We start from the raw sequence: 19,010 nt of genomic DNA on the forward strand, positions 1-19,010 counted from the left end.
CAAGTTACTAACCAATTTTAATTGAATTTAACCTTTGTTTGTATTATTTTTCTTTTACAGCCATCATCTATAGCTGAGTTTGAGACAGAAAGTGAGGAAAAAACTATTAACAAAATAAAGAAGGGTATTCATGCTGGATTCCTGAGGCTGGATGAGTCCATGCGACAAATGCCAGAGGTTAGTAAATTAATTGTTTAGGAAAAATCAATTCAAATTTGTCTATGAAAGAGCACCTGTTGAGCGCTGAATCAGTGGATGCTTATGCTGTCCATAACAGACTCATAAAAATCATGAGTAGTTCCTTTGCAAGACATTAGTCAGTACTACCCTACAGGAGCCCAATCATTTTGTTTTTTAAACCAGTTACCAATCTCATTTTGCTTAATATTTTCATAGACATAAAACATACTTTATTTTATAACTAGGTGGCACATGTTAAGAACTTGTTTTGAACTGTATTCCACATATTAAGACTGTGGTTCAGATTTTATATAATCTAGTCATAATAGAAAGAGTTTCACCCCAAAAAAGTAGGTGTATCCTTGAGAATTCATCTTCATCCATCATAAATATATGATGTTGGCGGATGCCAGTTCAAAGGGACATATTAATTGTGCAGTAACATTTCTGCTCCAGTGACATCCCAGTGCAGAGGTGGGTTTTCTTGAACTAGTTAACCACTGCTAGCCTGTCATTTGCTCACTCTGTTGCATTATGTTCTGTTTCTCTGAGATTTGATTTTGCTTGTGATGCCTTCATGTTTGCTTCTGGCTTCTGATTATCAGAGTGATGGGTATATTTTATTATTGGTTTAGTGGTTAGCATTGTTGATCATGAGTCAGGCATGGGTTCACTTGAGTTAAGATCTTGGTCATGGTAGTTGGCCCAAATCCAACCTAGCTGTTCATCTTCTCTTGGCCTCCCATTGGGTTGATTAATAATCAAATGCTTGATTCTCCAGCTTTTGTTTGTAATACAAGAAAACCACAGCACTCTATCTTCAACCAAGCCTGACAGACCTTTCCATGGCATCCCCTGGCTGCTTAATGTGCCATGATTCAGTCCATTGACAGTACATTTATATATCTATTTCTCTGATGCCCATTTTCCCTGGGAACTCCCAACAAGGAGGTGACCACAGCAGGAGTTTCCACTTATCCCTGTTCATACATACATGCCACTCTTGTATGCATCATTCCGTGCATTCTTCCATTATTTCTCTCCCTCCAGTAACCATTCTACTCTATTTTGCCATATCACAGGGTCCTCCTTTCATGCCAACCCCATTAATCAGTCTGTCACACACTCTGCTTGTAAATGCTCCATCTTGCATTCTTTCCACATGCCTAAACCACCTCAAAGTATATGTTTCACCAATTCGTTGCATCCCATACACACCTTTCTCATTCCTGCATGTTTAGGTCCAAAGCACTCAAAGTCTTTTTCACTCCATCCTTTTATCTCCAATCTGGTCTCCCACTTCTTGACATCTCCACTTCTGGTACATGCACCCTGTTTTTCAGCCACTCCTTACTCATTCTTTCCATGTGGCCAACCATATTAACACTTCCTCTTCAGCTCTCTCAGCCATACTTTTCTTATTACCAAACCTCTCTCTTACCTTATTGATACTTGATCAACCCTTCTCACTTGCAGTAGTGTCCTCAAACATTTCTTTTCCAATACATCCACCTTCTTCTGTACATTCTCATCTATGATCTGTGCTTTGCATCTGTACAACATCGTTGGGACTACTATATCTTCAAACATACCCATTTTTGCCGTCCAAGTTAGTGATCTCTTTTTCCTCACATTCCACAAACCTACCAGAACCTTTCCCCATTGCCCACCCCATAACTCACTTCTGCTTCTATGGTTTTATTTACTGTCATGACCACTCCCAGATATCTAAAATACTTCACTCCCTCCAAGTTTTCTCTCATTAAACTCACACCCCAAATATCAAGTCTCTCTGCATTGCTAAACCTAATAATCTTGCTTATATTCAAATTTACTCCTAACTTTGTCCTTACACACTGTTTTCCAAACTGAAACACAATCTTCTGCAGTTTCTTCCTTGAATCTGCCACCAGTGCCATATCATCAGCAAACAGCAGTTGATTCATCTTCCATGTCCCCTCTGTCCATGCAGACTGCATACCTGCCCCTCTCTCTAAGACCTTGATATTTACCTCACTAACTATCCCATCTTTAAACAAATTAAATAGCCATGGTGACATCACACACCTCTACTGCAGACCCACCCTCACCTGGAATCATTCAATCTCCTCTCTACCCACTCATACACAACCTTACCATCTTGATAAAACCTTCATTGATTCCAGTTGCTTACCTTCAACGCCATATATTCTGAACACCTTCTACAAAGTATCTGTCATCTTTTCATGTGCATTTTCAGATCTGTAGATACCACATTCAGATCCATCTGTTTCTCGAATTATTTCTTGCAAACATTCTTCAAAGTGTGTGAAAGAAGAAAGCTGAGAGTAAATGTGAATAAGAGCAAGGTTATTAGGTACAGTAGGTTTGAGGGACAAGTCAATTGGGAGGTAAGTTTGAATGGAGAAAAACTGGAGGAAGTGAAGTGTTTTAGATATCTGGGAGTGGATTTGGTAGCGGATGGAACCATGGAAGTGGAAGTGAATCATAGGGTGGGGGAGGGGGTGAAGGTTCAGGGAGCGTTGAAGAATGTGTGGAAGTTGAGAACATTATCTCGGAAAGCAAGAGTGGGTATGTTTGAAGGAATAGTGGTTCCAACAATGTTATATGGTTGCGAGGCGTGGGCTATAGATAGAGTTGTGTGGAGGAGGGTGGATGTGCTGGAAATGAGATGATTGAGGACAATATGTGGTATGAGGTGGTTTGATTGAGTAAGTAATAATAGGGTAAGAGAGATGTGTGGTAATAAAAAGAGTGTGGTTGAGAGAGCAGAAGAGGGTGTTTTGAAATGGTTTGGTCACATGGAGAGAATGAGTGAGGATAGTTTGACCAAGAGGATATATATGTGCCAGAGGTGGAAGGAACGAGGAGAAGTGGGAGACCAAATTGGAGGTGGAAAGATGAAGTGAAAAAGATTTTGAGTGATCGGGGCCGGAACATGCAAGAGGATGAAAGGCGTGCAAGGAATAGAGTGAATTGGAACGATGTGGTATACCGGGGTCGACGTGCTGTCAATGGATTGAACCAAGGCATGTGAAGCATCTGGGGTAAACCATGGAAAGTTCTGTGGGGCCTGGATGTGGAAAGGGAGCTGTGGTTTCAGTGCATTATACATGACAGCTAGAGACTGAGTGTGAACGAATGTGGCCTTTGTTGTCTTTTCCTAGTGCTACCTCGCACACATGCGGGGGAAGGGGCTTGTTATTTCATATGTGGCAAGGTGGCGATGGGAATGAATAAAGGCAGACAGTATGAATTATGTACATGTGTATATATGTATATGTCTGTGTGTGTATATATATGTATACATTGAGATGTATTTATTTATTTATTTTGCTTTGTCGCTGTCTCCCGCGTTTGCGAGGTAGCGCAAGGAAACAGACGAAAGAAATGGCCCAACCCACCCCCATACACATGTATATATGTACACGTCCACACACGCAAATATACATACCTATACATCTCAATGTACACATATATATACACACACAGACACATACATATATATCCATGCACACAATTCACACTGTCTGCCTTTATTCATTCCCATCGCCACCTCACCACACATGGAATACCATCCCCCTCCCCCCTCATGTGTGCGAGGTAGGGCTAGGAAAAGACAACAAAGGCCCCATTCGTTCACACTCAGTCTCTAGCTGTCATGCAATAATGCCTGAAACCACAGCTCCCTTTCCACATCCAGGCCCCACACAACTTTCCATGGTTTACCCCAGACGCTTCACATGCCCTGATTCAATCCACTGACAGCACGTCAACCCCGGTATACCACATCGATCCAATTCACTCTATTCCTTGCCCGCCTTTCACCCTCCTGCATGTTCAGACCCTGATCACTCAAAATCTTTTTCACTCCATCTTTCCACCTCCAATTTGATCTCCCATTTCTCGTTCCCTCCACATTGAGATGTATAGGTATGTATATTTGCGTGTGTGGACATGTATGTATATACATGTGTATGTTGGTGGGTTGGGCCATTCTTTTGTCTGTTTCCTTGCGCTACCTCGCTAACGCGGGAGACAGCGAGAAAGCAAAATGAATAAATAGATAAATATTCTTCAAAGCAAACACCTGATCCATGCATCCTATACTACTCCTGAGACCACATTGTTCTTCCCCACTCTGATGCTCTGTGTATACCTTTCATCACTCTGTCAGTTATTATTCTTGCATACGTACTCTGTCAATTAATATTCTTGCATACACATTTCTTGGTATACTTGACTAACTTGTTCCTCTATAATTGCTACATACTTCCTTTGCACCTTTTCCTTTGAATAAAGGAAGAATAACAGCTTTCACCCAGTCCTTAAGCACGACTTTCTGTTTCCATGCCTGCAAAATCAGACTATTACTAAGTATGGCTTTTAACTGATAGAAGGCTGTCCCACACACCTTATCCCAAACATACTTTACATTTTTCTTTGAATATTTTAGATGACCTATAATAGTGGCAAAGTTAACGATGAACATCCTGTAGTATCCTACCATACCCATAAAAGTCTCTGTTCTTTTCTAGATTTAGGGGCACTTCTCTAGGCTAAAGCCTGGCTGGACCTTTATAGTTGATGGAACGGGGTAACTGTCAATCCTTGTTACTTCGTTGACTTGGCAGTAGTCGATACAGAACTGATAGGGCCCGTCAGGCTTGGGTACAAGAGTCACGTGTGAGCCCCTTTATGACTGACATAGCTCAATCAGATCGTGCTCCAGCTTGTAGATTATCTCCTTCTGAAGGATGGTTGCTCATTGTGGACTTGCAGTGTAGGGGGCTTGTTTGATAGGCTGGGCATCTCCCACATCTACCCCATGGCTTGTCAGTGAGGTCTGTCCAGGTGTGCTTCGGAAAACCTCCGGGTGTTTTGACAGCAGGGCAGAGATCTCCATACACTGCTTCCCCGTCAGCTGCCAGAGTTTCACCTCCCAATTCCTGTCCAAGCCTCTGTCAGGCCCCCAGGTCTCCAGGGCACCCATAGCTGGATTGTCCTCCTTGTCACACACAGCTCCTGCTGTAAGATGATCCACACAAACTGGCACACTCTACTTGACAGGGGGAGAATCTCTATTGATATATGGGTAAAGCATGTTGATGTGGTGCAATCTCTGCCCTCTCCACCTATCAGGAGTTGAGACAAGGTAATCTACGTCTCCTCTCTCAGCAGACTCTTCAGCTGACTCAAACAGTTTTTAAATTCTGGTTTGGCCCTCTGTGTTTTCCTCAGATTCTGCCAAAACAATCAAGACAAATCATGAACCTAACCCACTAATCCTTGTTTGGATTTCAAACCAACAAAGAAGGTATCTTACAGCTCCACCTTACCAGTTTCAACCTCGGAGGGTGTTCTCAGTCTCTTCATCTCTTACTAGCTGTCATGGACCTGGTAACTGCACACACTCTGGTACCTGTTCCTCAGGTTGCTTTGTCTCTGTGGACTCCACCGGTCTCGCAGACAACACTGACACTGGACTCATTTTTCCTCCCACTAGGTCATTGCCTCACATGAAGTCCACTCCCAAGACAGGCAACTTACACCATCCCCACAAGAGCAGGTCTCTTGAAGAGATCCGTTTCCACGCACACATTAGCTAGTGGAGTTGTCTTGAGCCTCTACAGTCCATCAAACAAGACTTTTTTTTTCAGATTCTCCCACAGGAACCAAACCCTCTTAACATCAGAGACTGCAGTGCATCAGAATTGTGCAATACAATCACCTCCTTTCTTACATCACACCAAATAACCCTTAGACACAAAGGCGTTGTAGTTCCCTGTAAACAGATTCTCACCTACAAGATTACTATTGCCACTCTTACAGCTCCAACTAACACTCTTAGAAGGGTTAACCACAATTACATTGCTAGGATGGTCCAAGGTTGAGACAAGATTTACTGGCTTACCTTTCGTAAAATCTTTTGATTCTTTCAGCTTTGTCGTGCATTCCCCCACCTGATGTCCAAATTTGTTACAACAGTAACATCTTCTAACCTTCTTGGGGTTGTTACTATTACTTTTAACTCCTACAGCAAGTGGGCAGATTCAGGTGGGTTACATAATTATTAGATTTTCCCTTGACATCAAATTTTTATGGTGGTCTTCCTACCGAGTTTGTGAGCGCATACTGGTCTGCTAGTAGGCCAGCCTTGTCAAGAGAATTTGCTTCTCTTTCTACCAGATAATTCTTAACATCAAGGGGCTTACTGTGCTTACATTCCTTGAGTAACATTAATTCTTTAGTTTCAAACTAACAAACTTGTTCAGAGCATAGCCACTGTGTTAATAAGTCTCCTTTTTCATGAAAATATTCTACATAGGTCTGGTCAGGGTTCTTACACTTACTCTTAAACTTGCGACTGTAAGCTTTTGGAGTTTACATGAGAAAGACAGACAACAGGGTGCCTGAGTGGCCCATGACTGGGTTTTCTGAAAAGACGAAAGATTTAACTTGACAAAAAAAAAAATGTAATTCTGCTCAGCAGTTCTTTAAGCTATCACTGACTCCTTGCTGCTGCACATTAGGCTTCTATTGTCCCTGTTAATGCTGTCAATTGTATGTTTATTTCAGGCGTTTTTCTCTGAGTATACCTAAAGTTTTAAGATATTTGTCTAAATGACACTAGAAGTTATTTATAGTTCCAGCATTCACTACGTCTTACGGTAACATGTTCCAGAGCTCAACACATCTTTTAGGGAAAGAAGCTTTTTCCCACATCCATACTACATCTTTTAGCTTTGAGTTTTATTCCATTTGTCTTGGTAACCGCATTATCTTGTATTTTGAAAAGATGCTCTTGGTTTACTCTTATCATACTTGTTCAGAAGTTTGAACACTTAGATTAAGTCGCTGTAAAGTTTACGCTTTTTAAGGTATAAGAGATCCAATCCTTTTAGCCTCAATTCATATGCCAGATTTCTGAGGGATGGGATCAATTTTGTCATACGTCTTCGTACTTGCTGTAATTCTTCCTCGTGTTTTTAATAGTTTAGGAATCAAAACTCCTTCCACCTCCAATTTGGTTTCCCACTTACTTTTTATTTCCACACATCCCTCTTACCCATTCATTACTCACTCCATCAAACTTTTATAGGCTGTAAGGTAAAGTAAGGTTTAGTTATTTCATTACTTTTTATGGCTCTAGCATTGTTAGCACTGGATATCTTTTCAGTAGAGTTATTTGTCTGATCAGGTTGCCAGTGGAGAAGATAAAAGTGGAACCACAGCAGTATGTGCACTTATATCACCATCTCACATCTTTGTGGCCAATTGCGGTGATTCACGTGGGGTCCTGTATCGTGCGGGTGGCATTGGCTTCAGCACACAAGACCACAAACCTGTCAACCCTACAGAAAAGGAGAGAATCCAAAATGCAGGAGGATCTGTCATGATTCAGAGAGTGAATGGATCCCTTGCTGTTTCTCGAGCACTTGGAGATTATGAGTACAAAGTAAGGGATATATATTTTCTGTTTTTGATATTGTTTAACCTTTTATATGTTATCTCAGGCTGAAAGATTTACTTTTGTAAGCAAAAGAAAATTTGAGTTAAACTTTGGGGTTTGATGAGCATTTAGAGGATGTTAGGGTGAGGTATGACAGGAATATATGGTGATTATGAGATAACTAATTATATAGTGGTTGACAAAGTTGTGCAGTGTATTCACCATATAGTACATGATCATAGAGTGAAAAAGAAAGCAAATTTCTGGTGAAGAAAGGGAAGTTATTTGTTTTCATGGATACTGAGGAAGCTGTAATTTAACCTCCATGCTGTTGATGGAGGTTCTTATGTATAAATGCATGCAGTATGAAGTTATATTGAACTTTATGACTAAAGCTTCTTATTTTTGGAAGCTGTTGTATTTGAGAGAGGAAACTAATACTATATAGTGAGGTTCAGCAAAATGGCATTAGTTGCCATAACACAAAGAAGAATCTAAGCTACCTTCAAATCAGTAAAGACTTGACCATATGACTTTCACCAAATAGATTCCTGATTTAGATATCCTAGTTTGATGTAAGACAATCCTTCCATATCCACCTGTGCAACCAGGTAACAAAAGTCAGATCGAATGAGCCTAGTACTTTAAGTAGTGTGTACTATCCTTAGTTTTCCTGGGTGACTTTTCCTACAGTACTATTTCAATGAAGTATACCATGTACATATTTTAGAAAAGGTAAGGAATGTATGGATCTGACTTTTGTGGTGAAAATAACTGGAAAACTATCTGGTGAAAGCTAAGAAACTGTATGTAGCTTTTATTGATCTGGAGAAAGCATACAACAAAGTCGAGCAAAATGTTTTATTGGATATGTTAAGGAGACATGGAGCAGGGGAACAACTGTTAGATGATGTGAAAGCCGTCCATAGGGTAGCAAATGCATGTATAAGAGTGGATGGAGAGTTGAGCGAAAGTTTCAGTATTCATGTGGATGTGAGGCAGGCCTGTGATGTCACTGTGACTTTGTGACATGTATATGTATGAAGTGATAAGAGAGTTGAAGCAAAACTAGGAAAAGCGGGTGTAGAGATGAAATGTATGTGGTGGTAAGGTATGATGGCTGGTGATAATCCTGTTTGTGGATGATACTCTGTTGTTTGCTAAAAGTGATGAGTTGTAATTGTTTTTTTATGTGTGTAAGCATAGGCTATTGAAGGTAAATGTGAGTAAAAGCAAAATAATAGTGTTTGAAAGGAAACTGAGTGAAAGCTTAGATTTTGCCAAACCCTATAGAGTGAGAGAAGAAAATATACTAAAACTGTGTTACAGATATGGCTGGAGGAACATGGGAGAAATGAGAGAATTTAAGTAATTAGGAGCTCTTTTAGGCAAGTTTGATGATATAGAAGGAGAGTTAAGGGAAAGAGCAGAACAGGGTAGAAGACTCAGTGGGTCCTTTAATAGAATAATGAAGGTTAGAGGGGTAAGTATGGAAGTGAAGAAAGAATTATTAAAGGACAGCATAGTCCTCTAGACCCTGACCTATGCAGCCGAAACATAGGCATGGAATGAGTCACAGAGGCCAAGAATCTATGCTTTGGAAATGAGCTATTTGAAAGGAGCATATGATATGACTAGAGGTTAATTAAGAAAAAATTGAAGGGTTTTATGAGAGATTTGCTATGGCAGGGATTGTAAAGGGAGTGAATTCTGGAGTGGTAGGAGCAGGTGAAACTTAATACTTTGAGGTGGTTTGGGCACGTGGAAAGAATGCCAGATGGGGAGTTTAAGGGGGATGATGTAGGAGGAAGACCACTTGTGACATTGGGAAATAGAGTGGAAGAGTGCTGAAGGGAGCAAAATGGTGGAAGAGTGCATGGAATGGTGTATGGGAAGGAGGCATGTAAGGACAGGGATAATTAGAGACACTTGCTGTGGGTCCCCTCATTGATCGGAGTTCCTGGAGGGGAATGGGCATCAGAGTTATAGATAGATAGATACAAACTCGTATATCTTAGTACATTATAAAAGCTAATTCTACCAGTGGAAAAAAGACTCATCTTTTTCTCTCTTGTTTGTAGATTTGATCTTTTATGCTGTACTGGGATGTAATCAAGACTAAAGAAGTATACAAAATATGTATGATTTATATTATTTGATAAGGAATGGAAATAATACAAAGAACTGTATGATTCATATTGCTAAATAAGTAAATTGTAAACACTAAAGATTGCTAAACAAATTTTGAAGATAGTTGAGAAGGCAGCTTCCATTGCCAGATTTCTGGATCTTGTTTTTTTTGACATTGTTATGTTGTTATGTTTAATTTGTTTATGGATGGGGTTGTTAGGGAGGTAAATGCAAGAGTCTTGGAAAGAGGGGCAAGTATGAAGACTGTTGGGGATGAGAGAGCTTGGGAAGTGAGTCAGTTGTTGTTCGCTGATGATACAGCGCTGGTGGCGGATTCATGTGAGAAACTGCAGAAGCTGGTGACGGAGTTTGGTAAAGTGTGTGGAAGAAGAAAGTTAAGAGTAAATGTGAATAAGAGCAAGGTTATTAGGTACAGTAGGGTTGAGGGTCAAGTCAATTGGGAGGTGAGTTTGAATGGTGAAAAACTGGAGGAAGTGAAGTGTTTTAGATATCTGGGAGTGGATCTGTCAGCGGATGGAACCATGGAAGCGGAAGTGGATCATAGGGTGGGGGAGGGGGCGAAAATTTTGGGAGCCTTGAAAAATGTGTGGAAGTCGAGAACATTATCCCGGAAAGCAAAAATGGGTATGTTTGAAGGAATAGTAGTTCCAACAATGTTGTATGGTTGCGAGGCGTGGGCTATGGATAGAGTTGTGCGCAGGAGGATGGATGTGCTGGAAATGAGATGTTTGAGGACAATGTGTGGTGTGAGGTGGTTTGATCGAGTAAGTAACGTAAGGGTAAGAGAGATGTGTGGAAATAAAAAGAGCGTGGTTGAGAGAGCAGAAGAGGGTGTTTTAAAATGGTTTGGGCACATGGAGAGAATGAGTGAGGAAAGATTGACCAAGAGGATATATGTGTCGGAGGTGGAGGGAACGAGGAGAAGAGGGAGACCAAATTGGAGGTGGAAAGATGGAGTGAAAAAGATTTTGTGTGATCGGGGCCTGAACATGCAGGAGGGTGAAAGGAGGGCAAGGATGTAACTTTTCTGTGGTGAGTATTTTAACATTATTTTCTGTGTTATCTATTAAGTACATACTTTTGTATTGACTCGCATTATGATTTTTTTATTATAACCCAGTTCACTATAAATGATAAAGCCTGCCAGCAGAACAGAGATATTGTTGCTTTGTTTTCTGTTATGGCAGAAGACTTGATCATTTATACCATACAGGTGTGTAAATGAAAATTATGAAATTGATTAAGGTATGTACATGTATTATGCAGACAAACTCACTAAAGATTTTAATATTCAGTTTTAAGGCAAGCTAGAAAGAAAATTACTATATCTTATGTCCTGGGCTTAGTACTTTTTGCCATTTTTGGTGAGGGTGTATCCTGTACAATATCCAGTAGCATTAGGAACAGATGAATGAGCCCTAGAAGAAAGATGTTGCTTGGCTCCTTTCTCTGTTCATGAAGGGTTATGGAATATATTGAAACTGTTTGAAGTGTTATAGGCATAAGTGATGTCCAGCGTAGAGGGGAAAGTGTGATTTATGTTTGTCTTGGGAGTGTGGTTCCTGATAGGTGATGTCCAGTCTGTTGGAGTTAAGACTGAGCTGGGAAGGCGGGTGTTTAAGTGCTTTTGGGTTACTTCAGTGTGCATGTGTTTTGTGAGTGTTATATTTGTTGTGAGGAGGTTCTGTGAGAAGAGATTATTGAAGTGTGTCGTAGGGGTAACTTTTTTATTTGTACTTGTGGTTTAGTGGTTAGTGATGCGAGTGAATTGGGTGTGAGGGATATAGTTCTCTTGCACAGAATTGAATGCCTAGGATGATGGAGTGGGAATGTATCGGGAGGATCCTTGTTTCCCTTTGTAGGTGTTTAGTGTTTGTGGTTTGCTATGCAGCCATGATTGTTTTGGGTGCACTACTTTGAATGGTGTGCGGGTTTGGCACATTTGCTTTTAAGAGGGTAGATCAGTTAGGTGAGGCATAGTTTAAAGGGGAGCTGATGAATTGTTTGTAGAGGATGTTAAGGGATTCTTTTTCTTGTCCAAATCTGTTGTTGGTTAGTCTTAGGGCATTTAGTGTGTGTGTGTGTGTGTTTTTGTGTTAATGTTATTGATATGGGAAGTAAATGTAATGTGTGTGTCCAGTATGTGATGCCTAGAGTGGTTGGTGTTTTGTTCAGTGGGATTGATTGTCCATTCAGGGTGACTGGGGAATGTGAGCTGGATTTGTGACAATTAATTAAAAAAGAGTGATTGAAGACTTTTGTGGAGATGTAGACACTTCCAATTGATTAATGTGCATTTGTTGCTGCTACTGTGGTGTCATGGTGTTGTAATGTGATTGTGAAATGTTCAGCATACGAAAGGGTCTTCATGTGTGGTTTATTAGAGATAATAGGAGGTTCTTTAGAAAGAGATTGAGAAGGTTTAGAGAAAGAACTGCTAAGAGGGGAACTCCTTTGTAGAGTTTAAGTGTTTTAGAGGTGAAGTCATTGTTAGTGTCTGCCATGGCAGCTGGCTCAGAAATTAGCAAACTGCTTTTTGTCATTGTTTTGGAGGGTGGTGTCAAATATCTGTGGTAAGGGTATGTGTTGGAGACAGTGTCAGGTCCTCTGTTGATGTTTGTTGCCACTAGTGCTGTGAGGGAAAGAGGCTGTGGTTGGTTGAATGCTGTTTCCCGCATTAGTAAGGTAGCACCCTGAACAGATGAAGAAAAGGCTTCATTACCTCGCATCTTTTCTCTAGCTGTCATGTATAATGCACTGAAACCAAAGCCCTCTATCCACATACATGCCCTGCAGACCTTTCCATGGTTTCCCACGACCACTTCATATGCTCAGCTTCAGTCCATTGACAGCATGTCATCCCCTGTAAACCACATTGCTCCAGTTTACTCAATCTTTGCACACGTCACAACCTTCAAATCATCTTTCACTCTATTCTTCCACCTTCCCCTTGGTTTCCTCTTTTACCTTCCTTCTTTATCCTTTGACCTGTATACCCTCCTCGTCATCCTTCCTTCACTCATCCTCTCTATATGGCCTCACCATTTCAACTCACCTTTTTCAGCTCTTTCATACATACTTCTTTTACTATCACACTTCTAATCTTCTCCTGTTATTGCTTTTTGAATCAACTCTCCTCAGACTGCATATTGTTCTCAAACTTTTCACGTTCAACACACTTTTCTTTGCATTTTGTGTAAGATCCACACCTCACATCTGTACAGCACAAACGAGACTGCTATGCCATCAGACATACCCATCTTTGCCTTAAAGTTAGTGAACTCTCTTTCCACACATTCCTCAATATACCCAGAACCTTTGCCCCTCACCCATGCTCTGGCTCACTTCAGCTCCCTTGTTTCCACTTGCTGCATTATCCACTTCCAAGTATCTTAAGTTCTCCACCACCTCCATGTTCATGTCAGACACACGCATACTCCAATGACGTGTCTCTTTTCACTGCTAAACCTAATACCCTTGCTTTTATTAACTTTTTTTATCATCTTTCTCCTTTCACACACTTTCCCATACTCAGTCAGCTTCAGTATTTTCTCATTCGCATCTGCAAACAGCAGCTGGCTCACCTCCAAGCCCTACCTTACTCTCCACCCATGGAATGCATAGCTGCTCTTCTCTTCAAAACCCTTACACCCACCTTTACCATTCCACCCGTAAACAAAGTACACAGCCATGGTGACATCACACACTTTACCACAGACTCACCTCCTCCTTCTCTCTACTTACTCACACGTCTTACTCTCTTGATATGAATTTATCACTGCTTCTTAATAGCTTCCCTTGCACACCTTATGTTCGTATCACTTTTTACAGAGCATCTGTATCAACCCTGTCGCATGTTTTCTTCATATCCATAAATATCATACACAAATGCATCTCTTTCTTTTAGTATTTTTCTCATATTCTTCAAAGCAAGGCAAATACCTGATTCACATATCCTCTACTACTCCTGAATCCACATTGTTCCTCCACAGTCTAGTACTTTGTGCTTGTCATCACCCTCTCAATGACTGCTCTTCCATGTAATGTACCAGATACGCTCAACAGACTTATACCATTGTAATCTGAACACTCATCTTTGCCCTCCTTGTCTTTGTACAGTGACACTATACATGTATTCTGCCAACCCTTAGGCACCTCAAGGATCCTTGCACGTGATGAAATGCCTAACTAAGCAATCACAAACACAGTCACCTCTTAAGAAATTGAATAGCTGAACCATTTACTCCTGCTACTTTGCCACATTTCATTTTATGGAAGGCTTTCACCTCCTCTTGTCTTTTCACCACACCACTTTCCAACTCATCAAACACCTTACAACCTTACATCTGCCACCTTAACATCATACACAATCGACAGTCCTTCAGAGTACTCCATTTCCTCTCTTACTCTTACCGTTTTCCCATATGCTCCCTTCATCAATGTGCTCCCATTTGTTCTCTTGTTGTTTGAAGACTTAATTTCCATTCAAAGCATTTCCTTATTATACTTGAAGTTTGTTGATACTTGCTCAAACCAATTCTTGTTTTCTTTCTTATTCAGCTCCTGCACCTTTAGCTTTTATCTCTCACTGCTTTCTCATGTAAATTTTCCATGTACCTTTCTTTTCTCTTTCACCAGCAACTTGACTTTGTTATCCTACCACTCTACCCCTTTTTACCCACACACCTCTCACCTTCAGCATACCACACACTTCTCTCACAAGTGCCATCATTGCTTCCTTAAAGACCTCCCATTTCACACCCACTCCCCTAACTTTATTGACTCTGCTTTTGTCATTGTGCACTCAGTCTCTACTGGTATCTCTGTAAACAAGTTTCTTTTTCAGGCTCACTTACTTTCATCACTCTCTTTCTACCCACATCATTTCCTCTTTTCAAATGTCTCTGCAAATTGTCACTCTCACCTCTACCAGGTAATGGTGGGACATCCCACTAGGTGTCCCTCTCAGCTCATTCATTTCCAAGAGTCCCCCCTTTTGCATGCCTGTCAATTAGTACGTAATTCAGTAAAGCCTTACCATCTTTCCAACCCCGACCAGGTGTTACCTGGCAAATTCAGCATGGGTAATTGACCATGCTAATTTGAGAATTTAATACTTTTTTGCACATCATAAAGTTGATCCGTGAAATAAGAAAGTTTACACTCCTGCAACCTGTACTCATAAAGGTTTTTCTTACATTAATCTTGCCATCCTAAAATGTAATCTCAATTTGCTACATGTGGATGAAACTGAATTTTGTTGAAAGTTATTGAGGTTACTTTTTAATGAAATATTGTGACGGATAATCTTGTTGCTTCAGCATAGATTGGGACACTGATATGATGAGATTTATCTTTTTTTCTCCCAAAAAATGTATTCTTGTTCCTTGGAGATATTCAAAATTAGAAAGCGTTAAATTTTTCTTGCATTACAGAATGTGGAGGGCAAAGGTCCATGTGAGCAGCTGGTATCTCCAGAACCTGAGATATATGTAGAACGCCGCCAGGTTGATGATGAATTTCTTGTGCTGGCTTGTGATGGAATCTGGGATGTCATGACCAACGAAGATTTATGCACTTTTGTCCGGTCACGTCTCCTACTCTCTGATGATCTTGAATCCATTTCTAACCATGTTGTTGACACCTGTCTCCACAAGGTATGACTCCTATTTTCGGAAGTGAATATATTAATGAATGTAAAGGTCTCCCTTGGAACTTAATTATTAATAAAAGAAGAGAGAACGATGTTCAGAAGCTGAGGGGACTATACCAGGTAAAAAGCATATCAAGATAAATACATTTTTAGTCTTTGGACTTCTCTGTAATAAATGCTGCATTTCTTTTAATAAACCTTTTGATTTTCATATAATGTGGAATTGAGTAGAGGGCTAGTGAGTTACTTTACTGTTTGCCCAAAATCCTCTCCCTCTCTCTCCCCTCTATCCCTAGGGATAGGGGGGAAAGAATACTTCCCATGTATTCCCCATGTATCGTAGAAGGCGACTAAAACGGGAGGGAGTAGGGTGGCTGGAAATCCTCCCCTCCCCTTTTTTAATTTCACAAAAGAAGGAACAAAAAAAACGGGGCCAAGTGAGGATATTCCCTCTGAGGCTCAATCCTCTGTTCTTAACACTACCTCACTAAAGCGGGATGGCGAATATGTATGAAAAAATATATATATATAGGTACAGTAGGGTTTGAGGGACAAATCAATTGGGAGGTAAGTTTGAATGGAGAAAAACTGGAGGAACTGAAGTGTTTTAGATATCTGGGAGTGGATCTGGCAGCAGATGGAACCATGGAAGCGGAAGTGAATCATAGGAAGGGGAGGGGGCAAAAGTTCCGGGAGCGCTGAAAAATGTGTGTAAGTCGAGAACATTATCTCGGAAAGCAAAAATGGTTATGTTTGAAGGAATAGGGGTTCCAACAATGTTATATGGTTGCAAGGTGTGGGCTATAGATAGAGTTGTACTGAGGAGGGTGGATGTGCTGGAAATGAGATGTTTGAGGACAATATGTGGTATGAGGTGGTTTGATCGAGTAAGTAATGAAAGGGTAAGAGATATGTGTGGTAATAAAAAGTGTGGTTGAGAGAGGAGAAGAAGGTGTTTTGAAATGGTTTGATCACATGGAGAGAATGAGTAAGGAAAGATTGACAAAGAGGATATATGTGTCAGAGGTGGAGGGAATGAGAAGTGGGAGACCAAATTGGAGGTGGAAAGATGGAGTGAAAAAGATTCTTAGTGATCGGGACCTGAACATGCTGGAGGGTGAAAGGTGTGCAAGGAATGGAATGAATTGGAATGATGTGGTATACAGGGGTCAGCATGCTGTCATTGGATTGAACCAGGGCATGTGAAGTGTCTGGGGTAAACCATGGAAAGTTTTGTGGGGCCTGGATGTGGAAAGGGAGTTGTGGTTTCGGTGCATTATACATGACAGCTAGAGACTGAGTGTTGAACAAATGTGGTCTTTGTTGTCTTTTCCTAGTGCTACGTCGCATACATGCGGGGGGAGGGGGTTGTCATTTCATGTGTGGCGGGGTGGCGACGGGAATGAATAAGGGCAGACAGTCTGAATTATGTACATGTGTATATATGTATATGTCTGTGTGTGTGTATGTATATGTATACGTTGAGATGTATAGGTATGTATATGTGCATGTGTGGATGGACGTGTATGTACATACATGTGTATGTGGGTGGGTTGGGCCATTCTTTCGTCTGTTTCCTTGCGCTTCCTTGCTGACGCGGGAGACAGTGACAAAGTATAATAAACAAATAAACGTTGAGATGTATAGGTATGTATATGTGCTGTGTGTGGACGTGTATGTATATACATATATATGTGGGTGGGTTGGGCCATTCTTTCATCTTTCCTTGTGCTACCTCGCTAACTTGGGAGACAACGACAAAGTATGATAGATAAATAAAATAAATGAATATATTGTTTATTAAGAGGTGCACTAATATTATCCAGCCATAATGTTTTCTTATGAATTAAGATGCTGTAATTAGGGATTTTGAAGGAATGTGCTGTGGTCTTCTGATCAGTGAATTCAAATAATGCAAAATTTTTAGGACTGATGTATGATCTTGCTGGTCCTCTATGGGGCCCATTTTCAATTCTCACGCATTACACTTTCTCACATTTGCACATTTTGTAAATTTTCACTCCCTTCTCTTCAGCTTTCCTTTTAATTTTGAAATATTATATGGTTGATGGGGCATGGCCATGCACACTTTTTGTAGAAAAAGATGCACAACCATTCTCTGCACTTAATATGAATTGATTGTGTTCTTCAAGCTGTTCTAACGACTTACCTTTTGTTTAAGTTATCTTCTGTGACTAGCCAGTACATCTGACAGTGCAAGGAGATTTCACCTTGTGGTGTTATATTGTGTAGATTGATTCCCATAGCACCTCGTTAAGTAATTGCTGATTAATGCCCACAGCAATGAAAGGGTTTTGATAATTGTGGCATTTAGTTTGCTTGAGAGAGTTAAGCAGAGTGTACTGAAATGGTTCAGACATATAGATAGGTTGGGTAAATAAATACTAAAAGAAACTAAGAGTTGAAAGTGGGAGAGGGAGACCAAAAAGAAAATGGAACAGTGGAGTGAAGGAGTCTTTAGTTTATAGAGTCCTGAACATTATGGAAGGATAAAGGTATGCATAAAATAGAATGAACTGGATCAATATGTTAAATGGGCTGGTGATGTGTTTACAGTGGGCTGGACCAGGGAGTGTGAATCAGACAAGGTATACCATAGAATGATCAGTGGGTCTTAACCTTGGATGAATGATGTGTATAAATGAGGCCATTATTCATTTGTTTTTATAATATCTTGTTAAGTTGGGAGAAGCAATTAGATCTAATAATTTATATTTGTATTTTCCTTAGGGATAGGAGAGAAAGAACACAGCTCATGTATCTCCTGCTTATTGTAAAAGGCCCATTATAGGGATGGGAGTGAGGTGCTGGAAATCCTTTTTTTTTTTTTTTTTGTTATTACTTTCTTAAAGGAGGAACAAGGAAAGGAACCAAGTAAGGATTTTTCTCAAAAGGCATAATACTGTATTCTGTATTTGGCACTATGTCACCAATATGGGAGATGGGTGTAAAAGAAATATATATATTTTTATGTATAAGATCATTTGTATCAGTGAAATGAAGAATCTCCTTGTGGGAAAACTTTGTCATTTCATCAATCCTAGGTTTTGATTTCAATAAATTCTACTTATTTTAAACTCGTAGTAACTCTTCTTTTGGCCATTTTTTCTAGGGAAGTCGTGACAACATGAGTTTAGTGTTGATAACTCTTCCTGGGGCACCTAAGGTATCTCAAGAGGCTATAAAGAGAGAAAAGGAATTGGAGGATCTTATAGAGAAAAAAGTTACGGGTAAGTTGCTGATGTTTATTGCATATATTTATTTATTTATTTATTTTATTTTCTTTTTTTTTATTTTTGTCGCTGTTTCCCGCGTTTGCGAGGTAGCACAAGGAAACAGACGAAAGAAATGGCCCAACCCACCCCCATACACATGTATATACATACCTCCACACACGCAAATATACATACCTACACAGCTTTCCATGGTTTACCCCAGTCACTTCACATGCCCTGATTCAATCCACTGACAGCACGTCAACCCCGGTATACCATATCGATCCAATGCACTCTATTCCTTGCCCGCCTTTCACCCTCCTGCATGTTTAGGCCC

The 19,010-nt window shown here is 40.4% G+C and overlaps 1 protein-coding gene across 25 annotated transcripts in view; it reads left to right on the forward strand.

The window, feature by feature from the left end:
- Positions 1-19,010, forward strand: part of alph (protein phosphatase alphabet) — a 217,465-nt gene that overhangs the window by 160,374 nt on the left and 38,081 nt on the right. For all 25 annotated transcript variants that reach the window (XM_071694620.1, XM_071694618.1, XM_071694609.1 and 22 more), the window contains 4 exons: positions 61-177; positions 7,382-7,639; positions 15,220-15,441; positions 18,571-18,688. In XM_071694620.1, the coding sequence (XP_071550721.1) occupies positions 61-177; positions 7,382-7,639; positions 15,220-15,441; positions 18,571-18,688 (715 nt within the window). The remainder of the gene's footprint in view (positions 1-60; positions 178-7,381; positions 7,640-15,219; positions 15,442-18,570; positions 18,689-19,010) is intronic.

Source organism: Panulirus ornatus, chromosome 57 (genome assembly GCF_036320965.1).
Source record: "Panulirus ornatus isolate Po-2019 chromosome 57, ASM3632096v1, whole genome shotgun sequence".
NCBI lineage: Eukaryota > Metazoa > Arthropoda > Malacostraca > Decapoda > Palinuridae > Panulirus > Panulirus ornatus.